Source organism: Athene cunicularia, assembly GCF_003259725.1.
Source record: "Athene cunicularia isolate RWA chromosome 12 unlocalized genomic scaffold, athCun1 chr12_part1, whole genome shotgun sequence".
NCBI classification, from domain to species: domain Eukaryota; kingdom Metazoa; phylum Chordata; class Aves; order Strigiformes; family Strigidae; genus Athene; species Athene cunicularia.
The window spans coordinates 21,515,811-21,541,936 of record NW_020799116.1 but is presented as its reverse complement, the minus strand read 5'-3'; the positions used below and the strand labels follow the sequence as shown (position 1 = coordinate 21,541,936).

General features: G+C 37.2%; 1 protein-coding gene across 1 annotated transcript in view; it reads right to left on the bottom strand.

The window, feature by feature from the left end:
• The window catches only part of SYN2 (synapsin II), a 127,546-nt gene that overhangs the window by 21,241 nt on the left and 80,179 nt on the right, over window positions 1–26,126 (bottom strand). The window contains exons 8-10 of the mRNA XM_026857877.1: window positions 21,003–21,077; window positions 16,663–16,765; window positions 3,721–3,870 (exon numbers count right to left, since the gene is read on the bottom strand). Coding sequence (XP_026713678.1) covers window positions 3,721–3,870; window positions 16,663–16,765; window positions 21,003–21,077 — 328 coding nt within the window. The remainder of the gene's footprint in view (window positions 1–3,720; window positions 3,871–16,662; window positions 16,766–21,002; window positions 21,078–26,126) is intronic.

Here is a 26,126-nt window from a genome sequence, read left to right as displayed (position 1 = left end):
ATGGACTGTATTTCTCCAGAATAGGAAATAATTTCTCAGATTAGAAAAAGGGAAGACTGTTCAAAGATGAAAGGGACAGCTTGTTTTAACAGACTGATTTTGTTCTTAGGAAAACAACTCAGCTAAAAATTAAGTACACAATAGGAGATATCTGTTCTAAATACTATAGATCTGTTTCATGTTTTTCACTTAAACCTGGGAAGGTTAATGGGTATTTGCAAATAATATATTCTGTAGAAATTCAGATCCCCTTTGTCTGTCCTAAACTGGTGGATAATATACAACAAGGCAAATTTTAAGAAAGCAGAGTCTGATTAACTGAGAGGAAAACTAATGAATATTTCAAATATTCTGAAGGGATATCTCTGATTTTGGTCAATTGTAATCCATAATCGAAAGATAGGATAAAGAAAAGAAGATTAATGATGAATAACAACCCGTTGCCATTAGCAAAGGCTGGATTCTTCAGTAACATAAACTAAGTAGAAATCTAATACAAGTTCAGCAGCTAGCCAGCAAATACTGTCTTTGGATTCATCCAAAACTTTTTTGCTTAAGAGGAAGAAAACCTTTTCATAAACACGATGAGTGACAGCAATGACTGAGGAATGTAGGAACTTTCTTAAGATGTTCTTTGTGTCCTATTTTTATTCTAGACTTTTGTAGGTGTTTTTTCTTTGGAAATGAGTACAAATTTTATTTACATACAACAGATCACCAGTTTCTTTGGATGATCAATAACCCTAAACATTCCTCCTTCCTTGTCTTCTGTGAAATCCAGGGAAGCATGCCTCCCCAAAATGTGAAATATCAAATGCTCTAAATAACTGTGAATCTACTAATGTTACAACAATGTCTATAATTGTTGTAAATTTTGATTTATGTTGACTTGTATGCTCTGGGCAACTCTAAATTTGACTCTTTGCTTCATTTTAATATATGGTTAATTTACTAGTCCTTAAAAGAAACTGTATTTTGGCATAAGGGGATTTAATTTTTTCCCCTCCTTGTCTTTCTTTTTCAGTGCCCTTTACAATGGACTTGAGTCATGTTGGATGGAAACTTCTCCATTGTATGTGGTTCCGTGGTTGAAACAATTTTGTGCTTAGTTTCAAGTGGCTGTAATATAAATAGAAGCCACACCACTTTTTTATGTGGGATGGTGTATTTTTATGACTTAAAGCATGATGATATATTTGAAGAACAAATTAGTCATTCTGCCTCAAGAACTAGTCTGTCTGAGGTATGCCACAAAACTGTTTTCAAATTGTTTACCTGGTGTGGAGCCTACTGAGAGTAAAAATAGATTCTTGAGTTAGGCTTGGTAATTCCTGTATTACAGTTTGGTTTATTCTGTTGCTTAAGTGATTACCATGGAGCTGTGCTGGTACGGAGTAGTAATACAGTCTTTAATAGTTTATGTCAGAATGTATTGTTATGGTTTATTCCTTTCATATATTAAAGAAGTATCTCAAAGTTGTAGCTGATAATGCTGCTCTTGATCAGACCTGCTGCCTAGCTATGAAGATAAAACACATGCTATTTAGCATTTATATAGCACTTTTCAAAGAACCATAGAATAGTAGATTGGTTTGATTTAGAACAGACCTTGAGATCTACACTAGATCTAATGGACTAGATCATCTAGTTCCAACTCTCTGCCACAGGCAGGGACACCTTCCACTAGCCCAGGTTGCCCAAAGCTCCGTCAACCTGACCTTGAACCCTTCCAGGGAGGGGGCAGCCACAGTTTCTCTGGACAACCAGTTCCAGTTTTACCAATTATTGGGATTCAAGAGGACTTTCTGCAAGAGAGTGGACATGTGAGCAATCCTGCGTGAGAACAAGACTGATAAGAGCCTCAGCTGAGAAATAATGCGATAAGGATGTGACCCTGAATGAGGGGATAGAATCTCAACGAGACAAACAACCCCCGGAAGGGGTTGGGATGGAAGAGGAAGTTACCCAAGGCAGAAGCCTGGCACAGCTGATGTGGCACTTTTTATCCAATCATAAGAAGGTTTAAATCCCGGGCTAAGTTAACTGTCCAATCTTGAGGACTTGTACTGCACGTTACTCTTGTGTGCGGGAGAACATTATAAACGGGCTTTCTTAGTTGTAATAAATGGGCATTGCTTGATCACATTGGTCGTGTGTGTGCTCAGCTCTCCTGCAACCAATCTCATTGTAAAGAATTTCTTCCTTATATCCAAATTAAATCTATCATTTTTCAGTTTAAAACCATCCTGTCACTACAGGTCTTGGTAAGAAGTCCCTCCCCACCTTTCCTGTAGCCTCTTTAAGAACTTAAAGGCCTCTATAAGGTCTCCCCGGATCCTTCTCTTCTCCAGCTGAACACCCCCAACTCTCTCAGCCTGTCCTTACAGGGGAGGTGCTCCAGCCCCCTGAGCATCTTTGTGGCCTCCTCTGGACTCACTCCAACAGGTCCATGTTTTTCTTATACTGGGGACTCCAGGGCTGGATGCAGTACTCCAGGTGGGGTCTTATGAGAGCAGAGTAGAGGGAGGAGAATCACCTCTCTTGACCTGCTGGCCACACCTTTTATGTAGCCCACAGTGTGATTGGCTTTCTGGGCTGCAAGTGCACACTGCTGGCTCATATCCAGTTTTGCATCCACTGGTATCCCCAAGCCCTCTCTGCAATTCATCACCCAGTCTGTACTGATACTGGGGGACTGCCACGACCCACGTGCAGGATCCTGCCATCCACGTCCCTCTGGATGGCATCCCTTCACTCTAGCTTACTGACCGCACCACTCAGCTTGGTGTCATCCACAAACTTGCTCAGGGTGCACTCAATGCCACTATATATGTCATTAATAAAGATATTAAACAGTATTGGTCTCAGTACCAACCTTGGAGGCACACCACTTGTTTCATTCTGAATGTTGAGCTGTTGACTGTAACTCTGGATGCAGCCACCCAGCCAATTCCTCATCCATCTAACAGTCCACCCATCAAATCCATATCTCTCCAATTTAAAGGAAAAACTTTTAAGTTCTTAGAGCCTTTTACAAAAATACCACACTTTCAGAAGTTATTTAAAAGATCAATAAAATAGACTTTACATTTTGTAAGCATGGAAATGGAAACACAAAGATGATTCAGACACAAAGTCTGAAAGCCAGCTGGTAGCAAAGCCAGGGACAGAATTCTGAATCCCACTCTTTAACTATCAGGCCATGGAAGATAAAATAAGTGAAATGCATTTATCTGCAACCTTTGGCACAAGTTTTCTAGTATGCTAAAAAATATTTCAGGAGTTTTCTAGATTTGCTAGGTATTTTCGTAAATTGCTGCACATAGAAAAAATATTATCATGTAATTAATTTCTCACAAGAACTATTGTCTTAGTATTCTTTCTGACATCCTCAGGGCAAAGACAGTCTCTGACAGTGCTTCTTATTACTTCCATGACATTTTATACAGATGTAACTGAAAGGAAACAATACAAAGCCTGATAATTCACTGAATCCACAGTTATCAGTTTACTGGTAGAAACACACCAACACTTCCACTTCTCGGTTATATCTGGAGATAAACTCATTTAAATATAACAAACCTATAAAACAGAATAAGTTATTGCACCCTTGTAGTTCAGGATATGTCTGTATAGTTTTCCAGCCAAATTCTTTGAGGAAAATTTTGAGCTTAAAATTACAGAATAAGGTGTTCTATTTTAAAACCAAAAGTTTCCTACCTGAGGCTGCTGAGTGGCAGTGGGTCTCTGAGGAGATGGTATAGGAGTTTTGGACAACATTTGGTTCATTTTGCTTACAACTAGATCAGTTATATGTTGCCTGTCTTCAGTCTGGTGCTCACCAATCAGAGGCATTGCACAGTCCATGACCTGTAAAATAAAACAGTATATCAGCTATTGATACGGCACCAAAGTAAATTTATTTCACATCTGTTAGAAAGTCAGGTCATTTATTTACTTAATTGTTTTTAACAAAAGTCAAAGGAGATCTATAGAAATGTTATATGTCACATTGAGGAAAAAAAAAAAAAAAGCCCGAGTGCAGGATATGGGTCAGCAGAGCAAAAGAACAGCAACTTTACAATGTCATCCCTTTCCAATCTTCAAGTAATATACAGGTTCAGTATGATACTTGGGCATACACTCTCTGGGGAACATGACTCCTGTGGGAAGCACAGAGCAGATAAGGAAAATGAGAATTCCTAGGCTATTCAGTGGTCTGTCAAAAATCTGAATTAATTGTCTGCACTAAGTGATATTTCTGAAGATTTTTCTCCCTTATGTGTCTCTGTGGCTCATACCATGTTCATCCACTGAAACAGAACATGGAAACGCAATCCAAAACTTCAGCTTCCTTGCTAATTGTTGGATTTCTGCTAGGGAAGGCTGAATCCTTATTGATTAATGAAAAATTTTAAATAAGACCTTGTTATGATTGTTATGCTTTTTTTGAAAAGTAGTGTGGCTGCAGTGCAACTGATGCAAAAATGAAGTAAGAATTTCTACAAAGAAATCAAGATATTAGGGAGGCAAATAAAAACGTGCACATTTCCGTTATGGAAATGTGTTCAGCAATTATTTAATTCAGCTATTCAGATGAATAAAACTATTACTGAATTCAGTCACTTCAGTGTGTTATAAGCATTTGCTATTTCTACAGAGTATTTGCTATTTTTACAATGGATCTACTTTTGCCGCATCTGTGTTTGCTTCAGGGGAAATAAAAGCATAACATAATAACCCCAACTATTATTCACGATGGCAATAGAAATTCTTATTTCAACAATAAAAAGGATTTAATTTACTTTTGAGAAACTGCAATCCTTTTTCATTATGTATCAAGGGTATTCAGAAGCAGGTGAAGGCATTTCACCTGCAGTCCTGCGTTCTGGTGTTTCTCCTGGGTATGGATCACAAGTGACTGAGCCCTACAACACAATCAGTAGTATTAATAATTATTAAGAGGCTGTCAGGGATAAAGCAGTCTGACTACATTAGCAGTATGGATGTCATTACATCCAATTCAGTCACAGTCTTTGTACAAACTGAGTTGTGTCAATCAAACTTTCAGTTGGTGAAAAGCTGTACAGCTGCCAAATCTCACACAAGATTTCTCACCAGTTTAGGCAAATCCTGCAGTAAACACAATAATAAACTGCGCTGGTAAGAGAAGTGGTGGTGCTGGGTGAAGGAAGAAAGAATCATTAGTAAGGGATCCTCGTGGGTTTTGTACAACTGCAGAAGGATCAGTGAGTTTTATGAGGGTGTTTTAGTACTTCCAAAAGTGCACCTTCCTGTAGGTCTTTGATTTATGAGGTTCCTTCTCTGTTGCAGGTAAATGGAACAAGTCTGAAAAGGTTCAACAGAGTCAAAAGAACACGGGAGGACTCACTGCCACAGGCAGTTGTGGCCAGAGAAACACTTTAAACTTCCCTCTCTCCTATCCAACCCCTAGCAAAAGGACTGGAAAGAGCTCTGCTGTTGGGAAGCAGGGCTATTTTGGCTAGAGGGGTTGATTCCCCTCCCTTCCAGTAGGCATTCTGCTATAGGTTGCCTTGAGCAGTTGAGGGGAAGATACTGAAATTCTGAGGTAAGACCTGATTCTGTGAATGTTTACAAGGTGGAAGAATTCTTTTTATCTACAGGAGTGACACAGGGATTGGATTGAAGAGCATGAAGCCAGTTCATCTGCATTGTATGGATCCCTCCTGAGGTGGAAGAGATACAGAACTCTTATCACTCCATCAACCTAGGCTGAACACTTTATCTCCTTTATAAACAATGAGCACAATTTTACCTCCAGTCTTTTAGATATACAAACGCTTCTAGGAATTAGACACACAAATTGGGTATTTAAAGAGACATTTGGATTTAAAAGAACATGCATGTTCATTACAATGCTGGAATGTAATCTTTCATCTTGCACTTGGGAATGAGCTGCATTGTAAATAATATTACCTGAGCTTGGGGATTTTCAGAATATGGTAAGTGCTATAGAAATTCTTACCGAGGCTGTCAAAGACTACTTTGTTCCTATAATGAGATCAGTTCGAAGCCTGGAAGTATTTACATTATTCTTGTTTGTTCATTTACAAGAGACACTGACATTGTGTATTGGCAACCAAAATGTTGGAAACACTTGTTCTGGGATTTTCAGATCTCTGATGTCTCCTCTAAGCTTCCTCACAACTAAAAGGCTTTAAAATAACCCCAAAGTAAACAAATAAATAATGATTGAAGTCCAGAGCAAATGTTTCCTAAGAAAAGAACGAATGCTTTTCCACTCTTGGACCACATCAACAGTATTGAAGAAAGGCTTAATAATTACACAGAAAGTTTCTATAACATTGACCATATTTTTTTAATAAACGTATTTTTAGTGGAACAAAACCAATGTTTTTAATTTCTTAAAACTGCTGTAATGCTTAAAGATCCACTTCATTTTATCATGGGTTTTTTCTTGCAAGAGTAATATGCTTAATGCCTAGAGGGAGAGGGCAACCATATGTGCCAAATACTTTGGCCAGGACTTTAAAGTGTTAATAATGACTGAATGTTAGAATGTCTTGATGTCAGTGTAAAGGACATTGGATGTTTAGTTGTCCACTGCAAAACATCTGATTTTCAGAGAGGGAGTTATTTCTGTTGTCTGAAAATCTGCTCCCCTTGAGAGCAGGCATTGATGACAGTTATTTTTTAAAATATTGCCCCTCACTATCAGGTGTATATTAACCCCCCTTCTTACACAGCAACAGAAGCAACAGTTATATGTTCCACAAGTCTGCAAAGAAAACCTAACTTTGTTTACCATCCACTTAGATTAAAAAAAAAAAAATATTTGGAATGACTGTGAATAAAATTGCCTAAAATAAGGTCCTGCCAAAGGATTAAGATCTGGAGGACTGGGTTCTTACTGAATTTCTATTTTTAAATACTTCTACAACTGCAAGTTTACATATAAACTTTCTTTAGGAGATACTGCCATGTTGTTTACCAGAACATGAGTGAAAAGTGTAGTTCTATGGCTAGAGATGACAAAAGAAGCCTTGAGGTGTTGCTCAAAACTTCATGTCCACTTCAGTAGAGAAGATCTTATATTTCTTGAAGACAGCCCTCAAGCATAGCTGCCCTACTCACATATTGAGGCATATATTATACAAACACATATGGCATTAAGAATCATAGCCATTTGCCCTTGACAGTCTTTTGCCACTTGGGCAGGTTTTGATGTTGTTAAAAATCCTTTTGTTCGTTGCCATACTTGTTGGCCAAAGAAATGCTGAACCTAACACTGAACAAGGACTGAGTCAGATGCCAAGTCTTGGATGATGATAAGCTATAATATGATCTGGCGACATACTGAAGTACAAAGTAGCCAAGATGGTAAAAAGAGAAAGTAAGGCATAAGATTATCAAGAAAATGAATGATCCCAAAGTGAAATGTCACTAAATAGAGGGAGTGAAAAATTATCAAGGCTTAAAAGTGGTTCAATTGAAGGACACTGCTCAGTTTAATAACTGATAGGACTTGAGAGGCAATGTGGGTGGCTGGAGGCCACAGGTGGCCAGAGGCTGAAGGGGCTCCTACTGCTTGCACTGCTGAGCAGGCATGGCTAGTGGCCAGAGCTCAGCATTTACACCCTGTGCTGCCTGTGGCTGCCAAGAAGAGGTTTGGCTTCCCTCTCCATGTTATTGCTGCTGTCGCTCTCAAGGACAGACGTTAACCTTACGAAAGGAGCACTTCTGCTGTTCCTTGGCAAAGAAGCTAAGATCAAGGTGAATAATTTACAGGGTGGGTTTTGTTGTCTTTTTTTTTTTTTTTTTTTTTTTTTTTTTTTTTTTTCTGTAAGAGAATGCAGTCTATTTTCCTTCCTAGTAAAATAATTACTGTCAGTTATCAGCAATCACTAATGTTTTATCCAAACGTGTCTTAAGGATTAAAAATATTTTGGGTAACACTAACAGTTTTTAAAACCTGTGAGTGACTAACAGGAATGTCATGCTGGCATTACCCCAACTTTAGAGGATCTGACAAAGTTTAAACATACACAAAGCATCCTGTTTATAAATAGTCTATTTACAGTCTGTACTAGTTTTAAAATACCATTTAAAAACAGCTAGTTTTTTTTTCAGTACCTAGTTCAGCCATTTAAAATATTGGAGTTTCCCACTAAAAGGATTTCATAGAAAAAATACATCTGTAATTTATAACAGCAAATACGATACTTTTGCAAATGCCAGTAAAAGCATGGGTGACTATGAATTATGGCCACTTAATTCATATTGCTTCTATCTTTCATTTATATGCATTTCAGTAACCAATTCTATGGGATGAATTTCTCTTATCACCCATAAAACATATTCTGAAACGCATTTAATGCATCTTTATATTAAACTATAGGAGACTGACTGTCTATATTACCAGGAGTAACAGCAACTACAGCAGCATGTTGAAGTCAAAACAATACTGTGGCAAAACCAAATTCTGACCTTTCAGTGATATGACCTTTTAGTGAATTAGTCTGTGCCCTCCACTGCTAGTGTGGATAAGGCAAATATTTGAAATTTGGCCTTCAAGACTGAGATTGGCAAGAAAGAGAACAAGAAATGCCGTTTAACTCTGATGAATATGAAAGGAAAAGGCATTGGGATTAATAACGGAGACAGTGCAGTTACAGGATATCAGTAATTACAAAGGCATCACCATGTCTGAAGGAGGAACTATGCTGACTGCCATTGTACAGACATGGCTCTCCATTACATAATGTTTACCACCAAAGGATTAAGAAAGATCTCTTGCTTAGATAGAGCTTTACGAAGCCCCAGCCCAAACACTTCTGGGAAAGACGGAGTTGTGGAGATTAAAGGAAGGGTGAAGTAAAGAGCTCTGTTGATGCAGTGGAAGAAAGAAGTGTTTGTCAGGATGCTGAAATATAAGGTGAACACGAAGGAACAGACAGAGGGCTTGCAAGTCAGAAGTGTCCAAGGAGTCAGAATAATGATACATGGATTTCATATGGAAAAAGGCCTATGAATTACAGGTGAAGATATGATAATCGGTAAGTGCCAAGGGAGGAGGAATTAACTTCATTGTGAATCAGGGTAGTTTTGAAGGTCCATGCTTGAGAGTGTGAAGACTAAAAAAATTCACTTTGGTCTGTGAATAAGAGAGGCTGGATTGTGTTGTTGCTATGTTATGAATGTGTTATTCTTCTGTGTTGTTTCTGTGGGAGCTGAATGTCTCCAATTGTGGTGAAAATTTTGACTGTAAAGGCAGAGGCTGATACAAGATTTTAATTTAAAAGTTCTAAGTATGGGGAAAGTAACTGATATTGAGAAAAACTAATAGTTTGAGGAGGTCAGTTAAGACTGAATGGGATGTAAGAAGAGATGGTGTGATTTCTGAGAAGTAAGGGAGTGACTGGATATGAAGTAATCTTGGGGCTTTCCCTGAGGTCTCTACAGCAGATGCAGGAATAATTTGTATTTGGAAATGTAACCACACCTGAGAACTTGGTAGGGGATAGTACAGCAGAAAATCAGTGGTGACTGCTAGGAAATTTTTACAGTCCCTCCTGTAGTGGGTGAATAACAACATCTGCAGAAAAAGTAAGAACAGCTGGGAAAGTGAATCAAGCATTCCTAGGTGAAGGAATTGGTGCCTACAGACAAATTTATAGGGTCTTGTTTTAATCTGGAATGAAAAGAATCCAAGCAAGTGATTTCTATCTCCAATCAAAATCGCTGGATGATGGTCACATATAAGAAGTGCTATTGTTGCTAATCAAAAATTTAAAATCTAAAAAGCTACAGGTATTGTGACAAGAGATACAGTAAACATAAATATTATGTAAAAGAAATATAAGTGAATAATTGTTCTTAGGATGGAAACCAAAATATTAATGATATTCACACAGGCCAATAATTATTGCTCCATGCAAATGAAAACCAGCATCCTAGAAAAACAAATTTTCCCCCTTCATTAACTAAGTCAGCAGATACACTTTATTTACTTTTCTGTCTAAAAGAACAGCTGATGTCATTATTTCTGGAATGGTGTCTGGAAAATTTCAGTGGATTAAATCTGTTTCTTCCAAAATACTAAAAAAGGCCCAGAAGAGTTCATTGGATAAATTGAATTCTTTCTGTCACACGAAGCCCACATATGAAGGAATATATTGATGAATTCAGCACTAATGTATCAGAAACTTGGAAAAATAGTAATTTAAAAAGTTTTTTTCTAGAACTATATCTTCTTAGCCATTTCTTATTAAGTTATATCAAGTCCTATTAGGAAATGAAGGAATGTGTCTTGTTTTGGAAATATGAATCTTCACAGACATATAACTTAGTTATATCACCAAAAGAGTACCTAAATGTTGAAAATTTATTATAGTACCAGATCATAAATTATGAGAGACTTCTGACTTTATCAAATATTACAGCTAGATTTAGTTCCCTTACTAACGTGAATACAGGATATTCTTTAATGGATGGAAAGCCACAGGAAAAAAATCTTGGCAATTATTATTTGCCACTCCTGCACATATTTGTATGCCAAATCACCTGATTTAGAGATAAAGTTATGTTCCTAAAGAGCTTTTTTAAAAATCTGTTTATTAGAGGGGACTTGTATCTACAATATTGGCAGACATGGTAGGAAACAAAACTTCTCTGTCTCTTTTTTCTTTTAGGATGAGGTCTGAGCAACGTTGAAGTTACTCATGCTTTGAGCAGAAAGTTGGACTAGGTGGCCTCCAGAGTTCACTGCCACTCTAAATATGTTTGTAGTCTGTCATACACCACTTACAAGGATATTACCAAATACTTCTAACAGAATATATTATCATGTCTTTGTCCAGTCTTCAGTGCTGAATTTTAGAAATGTATATGATTAAGAATAAGAAAGCTTAGCTCCTGAGCACTTGCAAGTACTTTATTAGAGGTTTGTGCTCGTTAAACTTGTGCTATAGTCAGCAGCATAGCTCTGGCTGCATCGTAGATCAAATAATATAGATAGCATTTCCTAGAAAGCACAACTTTATATAAAATTGTGCACAAATACTGCATGAGGTACAAGTTTCTTCTGCCTTTGCTCACTTCTGATGTATTTCTTCATGTACTTTAGCCAGTATTATTCAGGACACCAAATACAGAAGTCTGTGAGAGAGCATACTTAGTGCTGGTGCTGTACACTACACCTGACACAGTATATATACTGTGGAGCTGGTGGTATTTTCCTAGTAGTTTGATAGACTGCAGCACCTGCAGAAATCTATTGGTAGATTACTGGTATCTATTACACCAAATAGTAAAACCCCATCAAATTCTGTTTCTCAATTTCTTATATTGACTTACAGAGGCTGAAAATATTCTTTATGAATTCCAGTTTGCATCTTTCTAGGTTACAAACCACTTGGAAGCTAATTTTACTATATCTTAGGTCAAAATAAGGCAAGTAGAAATAAGACACCTGCAGCACTCACCCACCCACTCAATTCTGAGCAAAATTTGGGAGACTGCCTGCAAGGTCACTTTAAAAGATTCTGTCACATTTGTTCTTTTTTACTCATACATCAACATGATATGCACTTTTGTTTAGTTTCCCAGAGGTTTGGTTGTCCAAGATTGAATCATGATAGTATTCAGTGGAGTCAGAAACATGAACAATGCCCAAGTATCTGCTCCTTCTAGTATTGAAAAATTAATTGAAAAAAAGAAAGATTGAAAGTCCTTCTTCTATTTAAGGAGTTAAAGTTTAATGGACCTTAATTTGATGTCTCATTAGCAAGAATTGGTGAGACAGTTAAAAAGTATGTTGCAATGATGTGTTAATAAAATTCTTATTCCTACAGCTTGTCTCTGGCACGATGATGGTTGGCAGCCAAGTATGCCTACTGAGGTGAAAAGAATAGACCCTAAATGAATAGCTAAATCGTTACACAGAATATTAACTTGGCCTTTCTCCTGATCAACCTGATAACCCTTCCTTTTAGCTAAGCGATTCTTTAATTAGTTCACTGCTCCCTAGGAGGAGTTTGGAGATAGTATTTTTGAGAAGTAAAAGACAAGAAGAACCACAAGGTTCTTTTAGAGGAGGTAATTTCTTCCAGGGAACAACTTTTAGAAAACCATGTTCTTTTAAAAGAAAAGTTACCTCTTACAGCCTTCACCTAAGAAAACTACAGAGAGCTTGTAGCTTCACAAAAAAACCCCAGGGGTTGTACTGTGTTTGAATAATATGATTTCAATATTTCATTCTTGCTGACTTCAGACAAACTGGTTTGGATTTTTTTCCTGGGGATGAAAGAAGGCACAAATGAACATCCTTCAAAATACCCCTGGGAGTAGCATTTATAGCAGTGTGGAAACATGAATGCTACACTACAAATGTATCATTTTTATAATGTTTGGTAAATAATAGTAGTATTGGCTTCAGCTTGTTTAAATCACTAGAAATCTCTAGGGTGGCTATAGAAATATGAAGATACTCATGCACAAACTAGCATTGGAGAACCAACCAAATCTATAAAATGGACACAAATCTAGTACCCAAAGCTATAAAATGTGAAAAGCTGTACTTACACTGCAATTTCTTGTTTCTTTATTACATTGAGACCTATATGGTCAAAGGAACATGTGCATCCCAAGAGGAAGATCTCTACAAGAAGCTAACAGTAATAAAGATCTGTATATTTCTTTAATTCATAACAAGTTTTATGTATGCTGAAAATTAAGTGTCTAGAATGATACTTCAGTGCCACTAAACATCCTTAATTTTTTTCCTTTCATTTTAGTTCTCTAATCCTTCCATGCTATTCCCGAAGTCATGACACTACTTACACAGCAAGCACACTTTGCATAACTTGAATGGCTATGAGGCTTAAAAATAAGAATAAGTTATTTAAAAATTCTCATTCTTTTAATCAAATACATATAGAAGAGAAACTGTTAGAGAAACTAAACCAGAAAAAAATATGTTTACCCTTCTCAAAGAAGGGGGGCGTGATGACTGGATCTAACATTAAGAACCAACACAGGCTTACCTGCAATGTTAAGTGTACCGTACTAGATCAGAGATAAAGAATCACTTTATAGTGGTGTTTTTTAAAGAAGTACAGCTAGAACATTAGATTCATGAGACACAATGTTGTACTGATTCTCTAATATCAGCCAATGGTACAATTTGTTGCTCCATGGTTTTGGGGAATAAAAGAAAGCAGAATGTTAAACCAAGGAATGACAAAATGACCATCTCAAAGCAGCTGGATGGCTACAACACTGAAACAATAAAATTATCCATTTAGGATAAAAAAAAGGAAAGGACAATATGAAATTAATTAGTAACCTTCCAGAAATAGTCATATAAGAAGTCACTCATGTGTTATACTTTCTAACATAGTTTAGAATTAGTTTCTGTAAGCAGATGAGCTGTTACATGTAATACTTAAACACTGTGGGCATTTTAAAACTATAGTCTTGGATTATGCATGTCCTAAAGCTCTTGTTGAACACTTTTGCCAAAACACGCACTATGTACTGAATACTTATTCCTGTAAAATGGTGCTCTCGCAACCTTATTACAGAAAATCCCTCTGAAGCTAATTTCTGTCTAGAATGCTGAAGCATTCTACTTTAGTAGAATTCTACCCTAATTCGTACTCACTCTGAAGCTGGATGACATGTATGTATGCTTTCCTATTGGTGGCTACACCGGTTGAATGCTCAAACTGAGAAACCAGGAAGATCATATCTGCATAAATTCTTTCATAAATTAGGAACTTTGTATGTTTCTTGTCACATCGTATCTGCAGAATTAAAGTGTCAGTAATACAGAAACATTTAGCTTTGTAGTAGGTGTACCAGTCATCATGAAAACATCAGAGCATAGGTTTCAGTGTGGGACTGCAATTGGAGTGTAAACCCAGTATTTACAGACTGATGGTCCTGCTCTGGTTCTTGATTACAGCACATATGTGCTAGCTTTAATAACACATTTATTTTCAAATGTTGAAATGCACAAAAGGCAAAAATTTTCCTATACTGGTGCAGACGGTCTTCTACTCTTCATTGTATCATGGAATTATAGTGCAATAACTGTTAAAATTATAGTGTAATAACTGTTGATGTAAGCTGGCTTTTCAATAGCAAACGAACATAAGTTTTACAGATGTTCTGTTGGATGTGAACTTTGTAAACAATTCTACATTTCAATGTCTTATACAGATTCTAAATACTCTTGCTGATGAGCATTAACCGTCTTCCAAACAATTCAGCTGATTCTGTAGAACAGCGAGAATTATCACGCATCTAGCCACTCTTTCTTTTAATTGCAACATTTATTATGTACACTACATAAACCCCAGATCCTGATGTATCCTGCAGTTCGCAGAATTCTGGTTTTTTAGAAGTATGACTGTATCTGGCATGGAAAATTAGGGGATTTGTTCAGAAGCAGGAAGTGAGGCACTCTGTTGGTCCCTTATATAATTTGCACTGGCTATTTCATTTTCAAGAAACTGCTCCCCCTTCTCCTCCTACCCACCAGGCCTCCCAGGCCTGATGCAGGAATTAGTTTGTGTACCTGACTTCAGTGGAAGCTGATGATGCTTGCTAGCTTTTCTCAAAAATTGAAAAATTGTGCAATATCAAGAACGTAGAAACAGTCAAGTTCAGTGAATGAAAGTGAAATGCATTTAGTCTGACAGGAATTTGATAACTGAGGAATGCAACAGAAGTGTCAACTTTTAAAATAAAGGAGACATCCTTCACTTGGGAGCCCAAAAGGTCCAAGTATATTTGTACAGAACGAGCAGGATAAAAAGAAAGTAAGGAATGAAAGAGATTGGTAGGAGGGAGTAAGTAGTGTAGGCTGATGTCAGTCATTTCTCAGACTAGCTTTAGCTACAGCGTATAAGAAACAACACTGTTTTATGTCTGAAACCTCTAGTTCTAACAAGAATGTACTTGTTAAATGCAATCCTACTCTAGTTTTGCATCTTTTGGCATGCAATCTTTTAATTTTTTAACTACTACCTTATGAGGTAAGATAACTAAGTTTTTATGTCTTAAAATAATGTGTATTATTTTATAGTTTAAATGGTGGGGTCAAAATTTATTGGATTAAAGCCAGCCAAATCATCATGAACTATCTCAAATGTAATGAATTTAGATAAAAAGGTGCACATGGAAAATGCTGAGACCCATCCTCTGAGACATTTATGTGCTATGGGAACTGCAGAGTATCCTACAAAGCTTTAAATGGCACATGGGAGGCTGCCAAAGCCCAACTGCTGGAAAGGAGATTACTTGTGAGCAGAAATCAATACTGTTGCCGTCAGCAGAAATGTCCAAGATACACCCATGACTACAGCCAAGCTGAGAAGTAGCAGATGTGACAAATCTTGTGTTCAGGAGTTTCCTGTAGAGTGTATCATCAGAAGTCAGAGTGGTGTGTTTTCATAAAGAGGAAATTTTTTTTTTTTTTCACTCTTTCACATCTCAGCCAGATTTCATTGGGTCAAGCATTACAGATTTAACAGGAACTTTGGGGTGCAGTGGAGGGGAAAGACTGCCCTATACGAAAGAGCAACAGAGGAGGTTGAGCATTGAATCCTAAATTTTACGCTCTAGTGAGTTTTGATACAAGATGACACAGTAAATTCTGATTTGCCCAGGCAGACTAAGAAAACAGGATTTCTTGAAATCTTCCTCAGCATCTTAGGAGGTAGTAATTAATTCTATTTATTTTACTGAAGCTTTAATGCTGCAAGCTGCTCAGTCCTTTAGAGTGCTATTGGTAGATTTGGAAGTTATTGACAATTGTGATATTGATAAATAAATTTGTGAAAAGTGAAGAGAAGAGAAACATAGAGCTGCTTAACACTGTGACAAAACAAAGATTTTTACTTCTACAAAGCTTTTCTGTTCTAAATGGACACAAATAACTAGAAAAGATCAACCTGTAATCTCCACATTACTCTCATGGTTTAGAAAAAATACTCTTACTTTTGCTTGAGCAAATATAAACCTCTTTAGGAGTGGGGAGATTCTGAAGATCCTTGCCTATCTCCTGAATGAAATTCTAAGAACATGGAAGATGCTGAAGAAATCCTGACTTGTGTGAGAGGCAAGTGATCATCTTCTGTTTTATGTCTAGTTTTAAGTTTTAACTTTTAAAATTATCTACAGCAGATACTTCTGATGCATGAGGAATCAGATCTTAAAGGTAACATTTAGGATAGAAAAAAGTAAACTTGTTTCCACTTCATTCTTAATTTCCCTTTCCATCTAAATGTATAATTTTGCTGGGTTTCTCTTGGGATAGTGCTATCTATAAACCTTCCAGGAAAAACTGGTAAGCCTGTTCAGGAAAGACATCGTAAGGGTTGGGAAAATGTGACATCAACATTTGGTTTTGTTTTGTAGTTTGTGTACATTTCCTCAAACACTAAAAGACATTACCATATATATGGTTACATTTTCCAGCAAGTGTTGCCACTAACTTGGACATGTGGTTTTGTATTATGATTTAAACATTGCTCAAGAATACACAGACTTCCCTGAAACACAAATAAGCCAATGCCCAACTATCACATATGTTCTTTACTTGGGTGTTTGTAATATATAAAAGCATATATTGACAAGAGTGGGATTGCTTACCTCAAAAATATAATCTTTTCCATCCTTTCCATGTACAGCTTTAACAGCACAGATGTCCAAACCACCAAATATTTCAGAACAGGTGTCAACCCAAAGCTTGTACCTGTTTCATAAAAATAATTTTTTCTGTGAGTATCTCATCAGGCTCTTGGTTTTTTATAGGCTTAACTTAATAACATATTTTATATATTTGCTCTAAATTATGAATTTTCAGTATATTGTCAGTTTTACTGAATTTATATTTCCCTGAGTAATAGCTTAGAGGTACTGGGCTGATTACTCTACTTTCTCCCAGTAGAATCCAGAGAAGCTGTGGCTCTGTATCCTGGCATAATATTATGCTGGATTCTGTCCCAGTTTATACTGGTCAAACACATGTCTGCTCTAAACCATGAGTAATCTGAAGATAAGATATGCTGGAACACAAACAGCATTTAGCTGTATCCCATCCTGCATTGCCAGTACCCCTATGCTAGTACAGCTTGCTAACTGAGGCTGTACTTTATGGGAGAACTCCACAGAAGGGGCATTTATCATCTGACCAGTTTTTGTGGCTTCACTGATGCCAAGAGGTTATAGAAAGTAGGGAACAGGGCTTCTGTTTTCCTGTGAAATTCAAACTTGTGCGTCTGTGCACAGATTCCAGTGTGACAATCCTCTTGTCTACTATGCTTGGTAGTGTACTTAATTACAGACGGGTTTTATTCTTTTATCAGGAAAACTAGAATGAGAGTCTCCATCTTAAATTACAGACCCAGCTATATTCTAAAGTAGCAATGATAGCTTGATATGTACATCACTAACAAGGCAAAAGAAAAATCAAGGCAAAACAACCCTTAAGATGATGCAAGAGAAACACATGCATGACACTACGTAAAAGTTACGTAGCATGTAGGCAAGGATAATGTTCTTCATGTAGGGTTACAGACAACCACAGCAAAATTCAACCGAAATGTAAAGAACTCTGAGGGATTATAACTCCTAAGAAAGGCTAGTGTTTCATACACTACTGTAACATAAGAACTCCTCCATTTGATTTCTAACCTCATAGTAGGAAATACAGACTGAGGAGTGGACAATTTACCCATTTTACATGCAGTAATACGATTTATTTTTCTTTCATGGAGAGCTTTACCCATCCTATGAATAGAGAGATTATCTGACTAAACAAGTGTGTGTGAAGTAGAACGTACTAGAAAAAGAGTCAGGCAATTCCTGTGATCAAGTACAGAACTGTTAGTGACGTAACTGGGAGCCATAATACTTTGCTGAGAGTGTTCTGAGGTGATGTAAGCTGAGTGTGTTTGCTCAGTGACAAGGATTGATTCATAAGACACAAAATAGCATTGAGAACTTTCATTATCTAATAGAATAGCTGTTCATGGGCACCAATGAGTGATGATATGATCTCAAAAGGTTATACAGGCAGATATTACAGTTCCACCAGCTGAAGGACATGTTTTGCTTAAAACTCCACAGTTTTAAAGCAGCCATTTAGCATATCCTTGTTTCTCTTTCACTGGCTGGGATTTGAGAATAAATAAGAGCTATTTCCTTTTACAGACCCTGTCCTGCTCTCTCCTGAACCAGCCTTTGAGTCATGATGATAGAGCGACCACATCACAGTATTTTCCATTGCAAAAAAATTGATGTAATAGAGCATTTGACTTCACTGTAGGATCAAAGGAAACTTGTTGCTGGGCTGAGAGTCTTATTCATATATAAATATCTTCAGTAATAGCATCCTTTCCAAGTAAACCTATTAGGTCACATTCTTTATATTTTCTTAGATCAAGTCTGTTCCAGTGGAAAAGTTTTTCTTTTAAGCAGAATACAAAGAAATTGATACAACTGTTTGAAAAAAAACCCTGATGGTAATATTTTAGCAATGAAAATAATTTTTTTCCTGTGAGAAACACATTTTTTATCCAAAAATTAGAGGTTTTTCTGGATGCCTGACAATTTCAACATCCGTAGATGCACTGACTGACTGGACTGCTTGCATGCACTTGCTTATAAATAACGTTTTTTTCCCTGTAAAATACTAATGTGTTACTTAGAAAGTCATAAGGACAGCAAAACTTGTCTTTAATGGTAAATAACTCAACTATATATCCAAAAAATGATGACATTTTCTTTAAAACACCAAAATAACAATCAGATCTAGGAAAGTATTTTTAATAGTCCTTCTTGTGCCAACAAACACAGAGCTGGAAAAATACAGTTACATTTGGAAAGAGAGGTCTTGGATGGACTATCCTCTAGTGTTTTAAACCCAAGGTTTGCACAGTAGGTTTGAGAAGAGGTCACAGTTCTTATTTTCCCAGAGCCAATATAGTGTGCAGCAGCCTTAGAACTGACAGATAATAAAGTATTGCTCCTCAGGGGTCTGACATGAAATATATGGTGTGCCAAGTAGCACAATCAGGTGTGCACAGTTACTATAGCACAGGTCTCTATTCTTCTGGTCCTATCTGGGGAGCAGTGCCTCTCTGAAATAAAGAGCTCGGTAAGAATGTGTAACATTGAAAGGTGCTTGATCGCTGTCTTGTCATTGTCCCTTACTGTTCCACATTCTTTCTTCTCTAAATTTCTTGACTAAGATTTGTATTCAGACAACAATGTCAACTTGGGCAGTGCTTTCAAAACACTTCTTCCTAATTCATGAGATGTCTTATAAATGAAATGCATCAGATTTGATTGCTTTTGGTATGCTGTTAAACTACTTCAACTCTTAAGAAAACTTGTTTTCCCTTCTCTTCCTTGCTCTGCTTTGTGCACTTCAGTGGGTAATGAAACAAAAAGCAGAGCTGTGTGATACACACCCCTTTCTGTTAGGAGAAAAAAGCCATCTTTGCTATGCTTTTGTCTTCATCAGCATAAAGAGGTTTTGTTTTGTTGGCTAGTGCTTTTTTTTTATTGGGAAAATACCTATTATGCTCCAATTGTCTTACATTCAAAGATGGAAGCAGAAGCAAAGCACTTAGAGCATTTACAGTAAGGTAGCTAGGCAAGGAGAGCATTTCATTCTCATTACCCATACTTGATATTGTTTAGTTTTCCTTAGGGCAAAACTAAAGTGCCTGTGTTTTTACAGAGGGATAGCTCATGGACTGTAATTATACACACTAAAGCACACTCCTTCCCTCCCAGTGAAGGCATAACCTCACTTTCTAAAGGAAAGTGGGAGGGGAACGAGAAAGAGAAAATAATGTGGCTCCACTCCATTCCCAGAGGGGAGATCAGTGAGGACACAGTCTAGACAGGGGTTGGACAGCAGGGAGTTGTAATTCCCATCTTATTTGTTTTCACCTTTCTCAGGGCGGGCAATGGTTCCGTTCCTGTGTCTCCCTCAGCTCATAAGAAGGACCAAGCTGTAGGTTGCAGACTTTAAAAAAAACAACAAACCACACACCAGAAAAAGACTACTGTTGAACTTTAAAACACCTGTTAAATTACACTTTCATTGTACAGACTTTTTTTCAGGTTCCACTGGTAGTAACCTTTGGAGAAGCTGAACAAAAGAAAATTCATAGCCATCAAAAAGCCTCACAGATTTATTTTGCATGGGAAAGAGGTCTACGTGTTGTGGAGGAACTTGGAGCAAATGAGCGGTATTGAGAGTTCTGTCAATAGAAGACCTGAGCTTAAAAATGGTACTGCAGGGAGAATGTTTTTGACTGGATTGCAGAAGGCATCCAGCATAAGAATGGGAGAGAAAAAGAAAAGTACATTACACCAAAGTACAGAGCTGGAATGATGCCACAAGGGAAATAAGATTCAGTATATCCCAGCAATTGGGTAAAAAGCCTCACGGTGCAGTTTAGTGGAAATTTCAAAATTGAAAAATAAGCAATTTAGCAGGATCGAAAGTAGAAAAGAGAAATATGACTTAAAAAGGCAAAGCTAAGATCAGATTGCTCGGTTATAATAGATGATATCAAAGAAGAAAAATTTAAAACACTGTGGCATGGGGTAAGAGTGTTAGGTAAAAGAGGGCATATGAACCAGAGGAAATGTCTGACAGGATGAATCAGAAAAACGGAATTTTCTGAAGGGAATTACAGTACTTTTCTAGATGCAGATATGGATGTAGGAACCCAGGGGTGCACATAAGCACCTAAGGCTATTACTTAGTTTGGGTAGTTAATTCTGAGACAAGCCGTATGGAACTCTTGGCTCATATTCTTTAATTTAATTCAAAGATTTTTTTCCAAAATGAATGGGAGACATGCATTTACCATGAACTGCATATCAACAATGTGATTTATAAAAAAGTCACTTAAAATAAAATTCCTTTTTTTTTTTTTTAATTACCTTTTACATGAGACTTGACTTACTTATCTGACATAGCAATTTGTTCCAACATTGCAGAGCCCGTGTTTGTCTTCCAGTTTCCAGATATGGAAGTTCTCCTGAAAGGGGGAAAATATTACAAAAACAGCCAGTGGTTTTATATTTTTACTATCTGTTAAAATACTCTGATTTTCACAGGAATACTATGGCAGTATTGATACCTTTTCATATCTGGCAGCTTATAACAGAACATCTAAAACATGAAGAAGTCTAACAGGCACTGCAATTGTCAGTAATACTTCACTGTAGGCATGTTATGAAGCATGACGGTGCTGTGAAATTTCTGTTCCCCATTTATTCATTTAAGATTATTTTAAAAAAAACCTATTATGATTAAGTGAAAGTGTTAGTAATAAGGTGTTATCGGTTATAAATGGATTGAATAGCCTGTAACACACCATTACTAAATGTCAAGAAACTGAAGCTCCAGCTTGCCATTTCAAATACATACCACCACAGGGTTAGGTCCCAATACTTGAAAATCAAGATATCTATGTCTTTAACATCTCTGAAGTGATCTCAGATCCCTTTTACAGCTGGATCTTGGTTTCTCCTCCAGTTTTCACTCTTTGCTAGGTTAATAATACAATCTAAATGGTCTATGTCAGGGCTCGAGTATATCATCTTTTATTTAATCTCTAAGAAAAAAAAAATTCATATGAATTTTTTTTCTCCTCAGACCTTGGGACTGTTACCAGGGCTGAGAAGATTACTGTTTTCTGAAACCTAAATGCTGTACTGGGAGTAGTCTAAGGATACAAATTATGAAGTGTTTCCAGTTAGTAAAATAATAGGAACATCTGTAATGTATTAAAAGTATATTAGGCAGCGGCTATAGTTTTCTCCCCATTTTTCTATTAACCTAATTATGAGGGTCAGTAGCAATTTTGGTGGAATGTTGACATTTCTGTGGGAGTCTCATAAATTTAGCTGAATTTTAAAAGCATGAAGTTCTAAGATGCCATGTTCTTTGTCGATGGGGGAGAAAGTAGTGAACGGGGAACATGCATGTTTACTGTTGTTTCTAAGGTAACTGTACCCAGTAATAAGGCTATTTTGTGATTCCTGCTTCATTTTTTAAAGTTATATTTATATGTATGTGTCCACATCTATATGTATGTGTCATTACTGTTCCAGACACTTATTCTGCATCTGAGAGAAAATACTTCTTACAAGACACAATCCAACTCTATTGCAGACTTCTCAAAGGCATTCATTACCATGTACTATTTAAAGTGTCTTTTAGGAAGCAAGATGTGACAAAGCAGAAAAAAAAAAAATGTCCTGAAGACTTTTAGCAATTATTTTGTTCAAGATCCTCAACTGCACTGATGTAATCTCAGCACTACTGACTAGAGAAGAAAAGAAGGCTTGCTTTAAGCCATGCTTTCAGTCCATAACATGATAGGTCCCCTGTTGAACCTGAAGTCTCATGGCTGGATGCTTGGCTGGCTGTAAGGATGCTGTAGGGACCAGGTGAGGACTAAGAGGAAGGCTATGGACACAGAGCTAGCTGTTGTAACCTCAATAGCTTGTGGGCTGGAGCTGTCAATGCTAGGTCTGTGACACAGAACTCCAAAACAACAGGGGTTCCATTAGACCATGGTGAAGTGATACAGAAGTACGTGACCAGACCGTCTGGCACTTTAAACCTTAGATATGATTTCTGTAATTCGTACATAATTTCCTCTACTGAAATATGTAGGCTTCCCACCCTTCTTCACTTCTGTTCTGATAATTGCTAAGGGTCTTTCACATCGTTATTTTCTTTTACTAAATACTGAATATTATAGAAAACAACTTCTAAGGCTTTTCAGTGATTTGCATTTAGGCTTAACATGTTTTCACTTGATTTGGTCTTTGCAAAGACAGAAGAACCATTTTAACACTGGAGGAAAAGGAATTATGATTAATATAAACAATTCAGAGTAACTTGAGCTTTCTCTTTTCCAACACCCTTCTGCTTTATTTAGTACCATTTAAAGTATGCAATCCAAATTGTTGGGACAGGAATTTGTCATCAGAAAAATATGTAGAAATGTCTACATACAATCCTTGTGTAGGTAGCCTGCTTAGGGGTTAGATTCTATAGCACTGTCTTTCTTTGGCTGATGTGCTCTACCTTTGTTTTATTGACCTTTTAATCAAAGTACATTAAGTTATGGATTCAGAGTATTGCTTCTGGAGAGGAGATTTAGACGTAGTGTTTTTGTATTTCTGTTTTTCTTCACTGTGTGTGACCCTTATAACTCTATTTCCTTGAAGTCAGATGAATTCTGTAATAGTACCAAGTGTAGTTAAGTATGTGTCACAAAGCGTTTTGAGGAGCTGTGGTATTTAGAGGGATCCAATGTTGCATTTTGGCTATAATCTCTACTGACAGATGATAAGCACCAGTGTTTTGTGAGTCATGGATCCACTTATACCACAATTTCCCACAGAATTATAAAACTGAAGCTCTTAATAACTCTCTTTAAACTACAAAAACAAATGTTCAGCTGGTATTTTTTGTGGTGGCTCTCTAAGTACTCTGTTCCTGTGTCACAGAACAAAATGAAAACCAGCTGTATAACAATATACTACTGACATAATGTATCTGTATGTATATGAAGAAATTTTCAGACATTTGGTAAATCTTCTCCTTTTCATGATGCTTTGTAACAATGGATCAGTATTCCATTTTTTTTTTGTGTGATTTAACTGTATGAAAGAATCTAGAGAAAAAATAATCGCTAGGCTTTTAGTATTTGGATGAACCCATAGTTTCAGAGTAGAAACTTAAAAATAAAGAAAAGGTAGGACGAACAGGCTGTCACCTGAACTTATTTTTGCTGTCTCTTAGGTCAACTGCTTCTTCTGTGAAGAAGAAACATTTATGTTTGAAAATGATACATTTATCATGGCTGACTCTTCCAAAATTATTCTACACGCTGAACAGCATTTAAATTTCAAGTCAAGGAAAAAAAATGTAGGCTCTCTTCTATGAAATGTAGTGGTCCGATTTCCACCATAGGCAGTGAACCATCAAGTTACTAATACTGCCTCTGAGTGCTGGTGCCTGGTGGTGTGTCATAGCCATTAAGAGTTGGGCCTTATTCCCGACTCTGCCACTTGGGAGCTGTAAGTCAGAGACAAACCCACTCCGTCTATTATAAACACCAGAGGAGGGGAAGAGATGGGTAGCACACACAAGAAATCTGCCTGTCAAAGCACCGAGAAAAGTGCTATCCTAGCCTTGAAGAGGTGGAAGTAGTTGTGTGAAAAGGTCTGAGATAGAGAAAGAAGGCTGAATGGTGACTGGAAGCAGGGCGAGACCAAGGCTGTTGAATAGCACTGAGTAGAATAAAGGGGCAAGGGACAAGCCGAGGCAATCACAAAGGTTAGGTGTAAGCAGTGAGGACTAAGAGAGAGAAAGGTAGAAGTGGTCTGGGAAAGTGGTGGGACTGGACCAAGATACAGGTTGGACAGATCGGAGAGAGATGACCTTGGGGTGTAGGAGTATGTTGCTATTAGAAAAGGTAGGATGGATGTCTCCAGACACAGGGCTAAACCCAGTCAACAGTCTGGAACACCAATGTAAGACAGACAAGCAGAACTGGAATGAACTTTCCTGGCAAAGACAGGGGCTAAAAGCTGTATCATTCATAAGCATTTGTTTATGATTTTTATTGCCTATAGGGAGAGGTGTAGGGAAATTCTAGAGGGAGCTTGAGTTACAGTTTCTGAGAACGCCAACAAAGGATCCCAAAACCTCTCAGTCCTCACAAGCTATTTGAGCGTTCTGCCTTGGTCACTGTGTACAACTCGAATTTCCAACACACTGCTTTTGCAAAATTTTGGTAGTTCTGGATTCAAAATTAAGCAGAAGCACTGAGTGTCCATACTGCTGGATGGATCTGACCTATGCTAACAACATTTGCACCCATTTCTGTGTTGTGCTTTCTTGAGTCCCCTCAGGTGTACAGTGAGAGGCAGACAGGCAGACTACTGGGTTGTTCTTGAAAGGCCTAATCTTTGATGTTCTTTCTCAAATACCCCTTCAAGTCATATGCCAGGAGAGACCAGCAGTTACTGATACAGTTTTGATCTTGTGACAGTAATGTCTTAGGGGAGAAGTCAAGGGTATTTGGCCTTCCAATATCAACCTAATGAGATATATTTTGCTCCTTCCCCCCACCCTTGACAAAAGGTTCTACTTTCTTATAGAGTTTTTTCACTGTTCCTAAATTACTTGACACTTAACAATAACCCTGTCTTTAATATTTTATAACATTTAATGTATTTTCTTTAACCCAGCTCAAACTTCTGCTTCTCTTAGTATTTATGGCTTACTTGGAGTTCAGTAGTTTTTACTGATAAAGAACTTGACTGTACCTTAAAAACGGTACAAGAAATCTCTGATGCCTCCAATGTTACAGAAGTTCCTAGATAGGAATCTTTGCATGCGTACATGGGTGTGCATATGTAAAAGCATATGTGTATTTTTATTCATGTTTTGTTATATTTTTCCTGCCTCAGAATTGTAAGCATGAGGGAACAAAGACATGAGATGATCTAACTTGTCATAAAAACATGAATGAAATGAGTGTATGTCAGACTACGTTGCTTGATAATTGAAATATGCATAAACACAGTTCAGCTACTACAAGATAACCTGTTTTGCTGTTCTAGGTTAATGTTGTCTGTGAAACTGAAACACTCTTTTAGCCTCTCATATAGTCATAACTTTAAAACAATACCTGACTTCTAAAATCAGAAGAGACTTTCTTCCATATATGTGAAGGCCACTGCAAGATTAGAATTTTTCTTACATGTATAATGTTAAAAGGAGAGTACTTTGTTCCATTAAAGTGTTATGGTTCAGGTCTGTGTGAATGAATGCCACCTAACTATCCTTAGAGGGAGGAGAAGATTTGACCTTAAGTTGGTGAAAATATACAAAAGAATTTGATTTAACAAGTCCTTTATAAAAACAACTTCCAACTGCTCCTTTCTTTAAATGAAAAAAATAAACAGAGGTTAGCAGGAAAACCACTCTGGCAGGCTCACCTGTTGTCTTATTCTCCTCCTCCCAGTCACAATCAACTAAAAAAAAGTCTTGATAAATC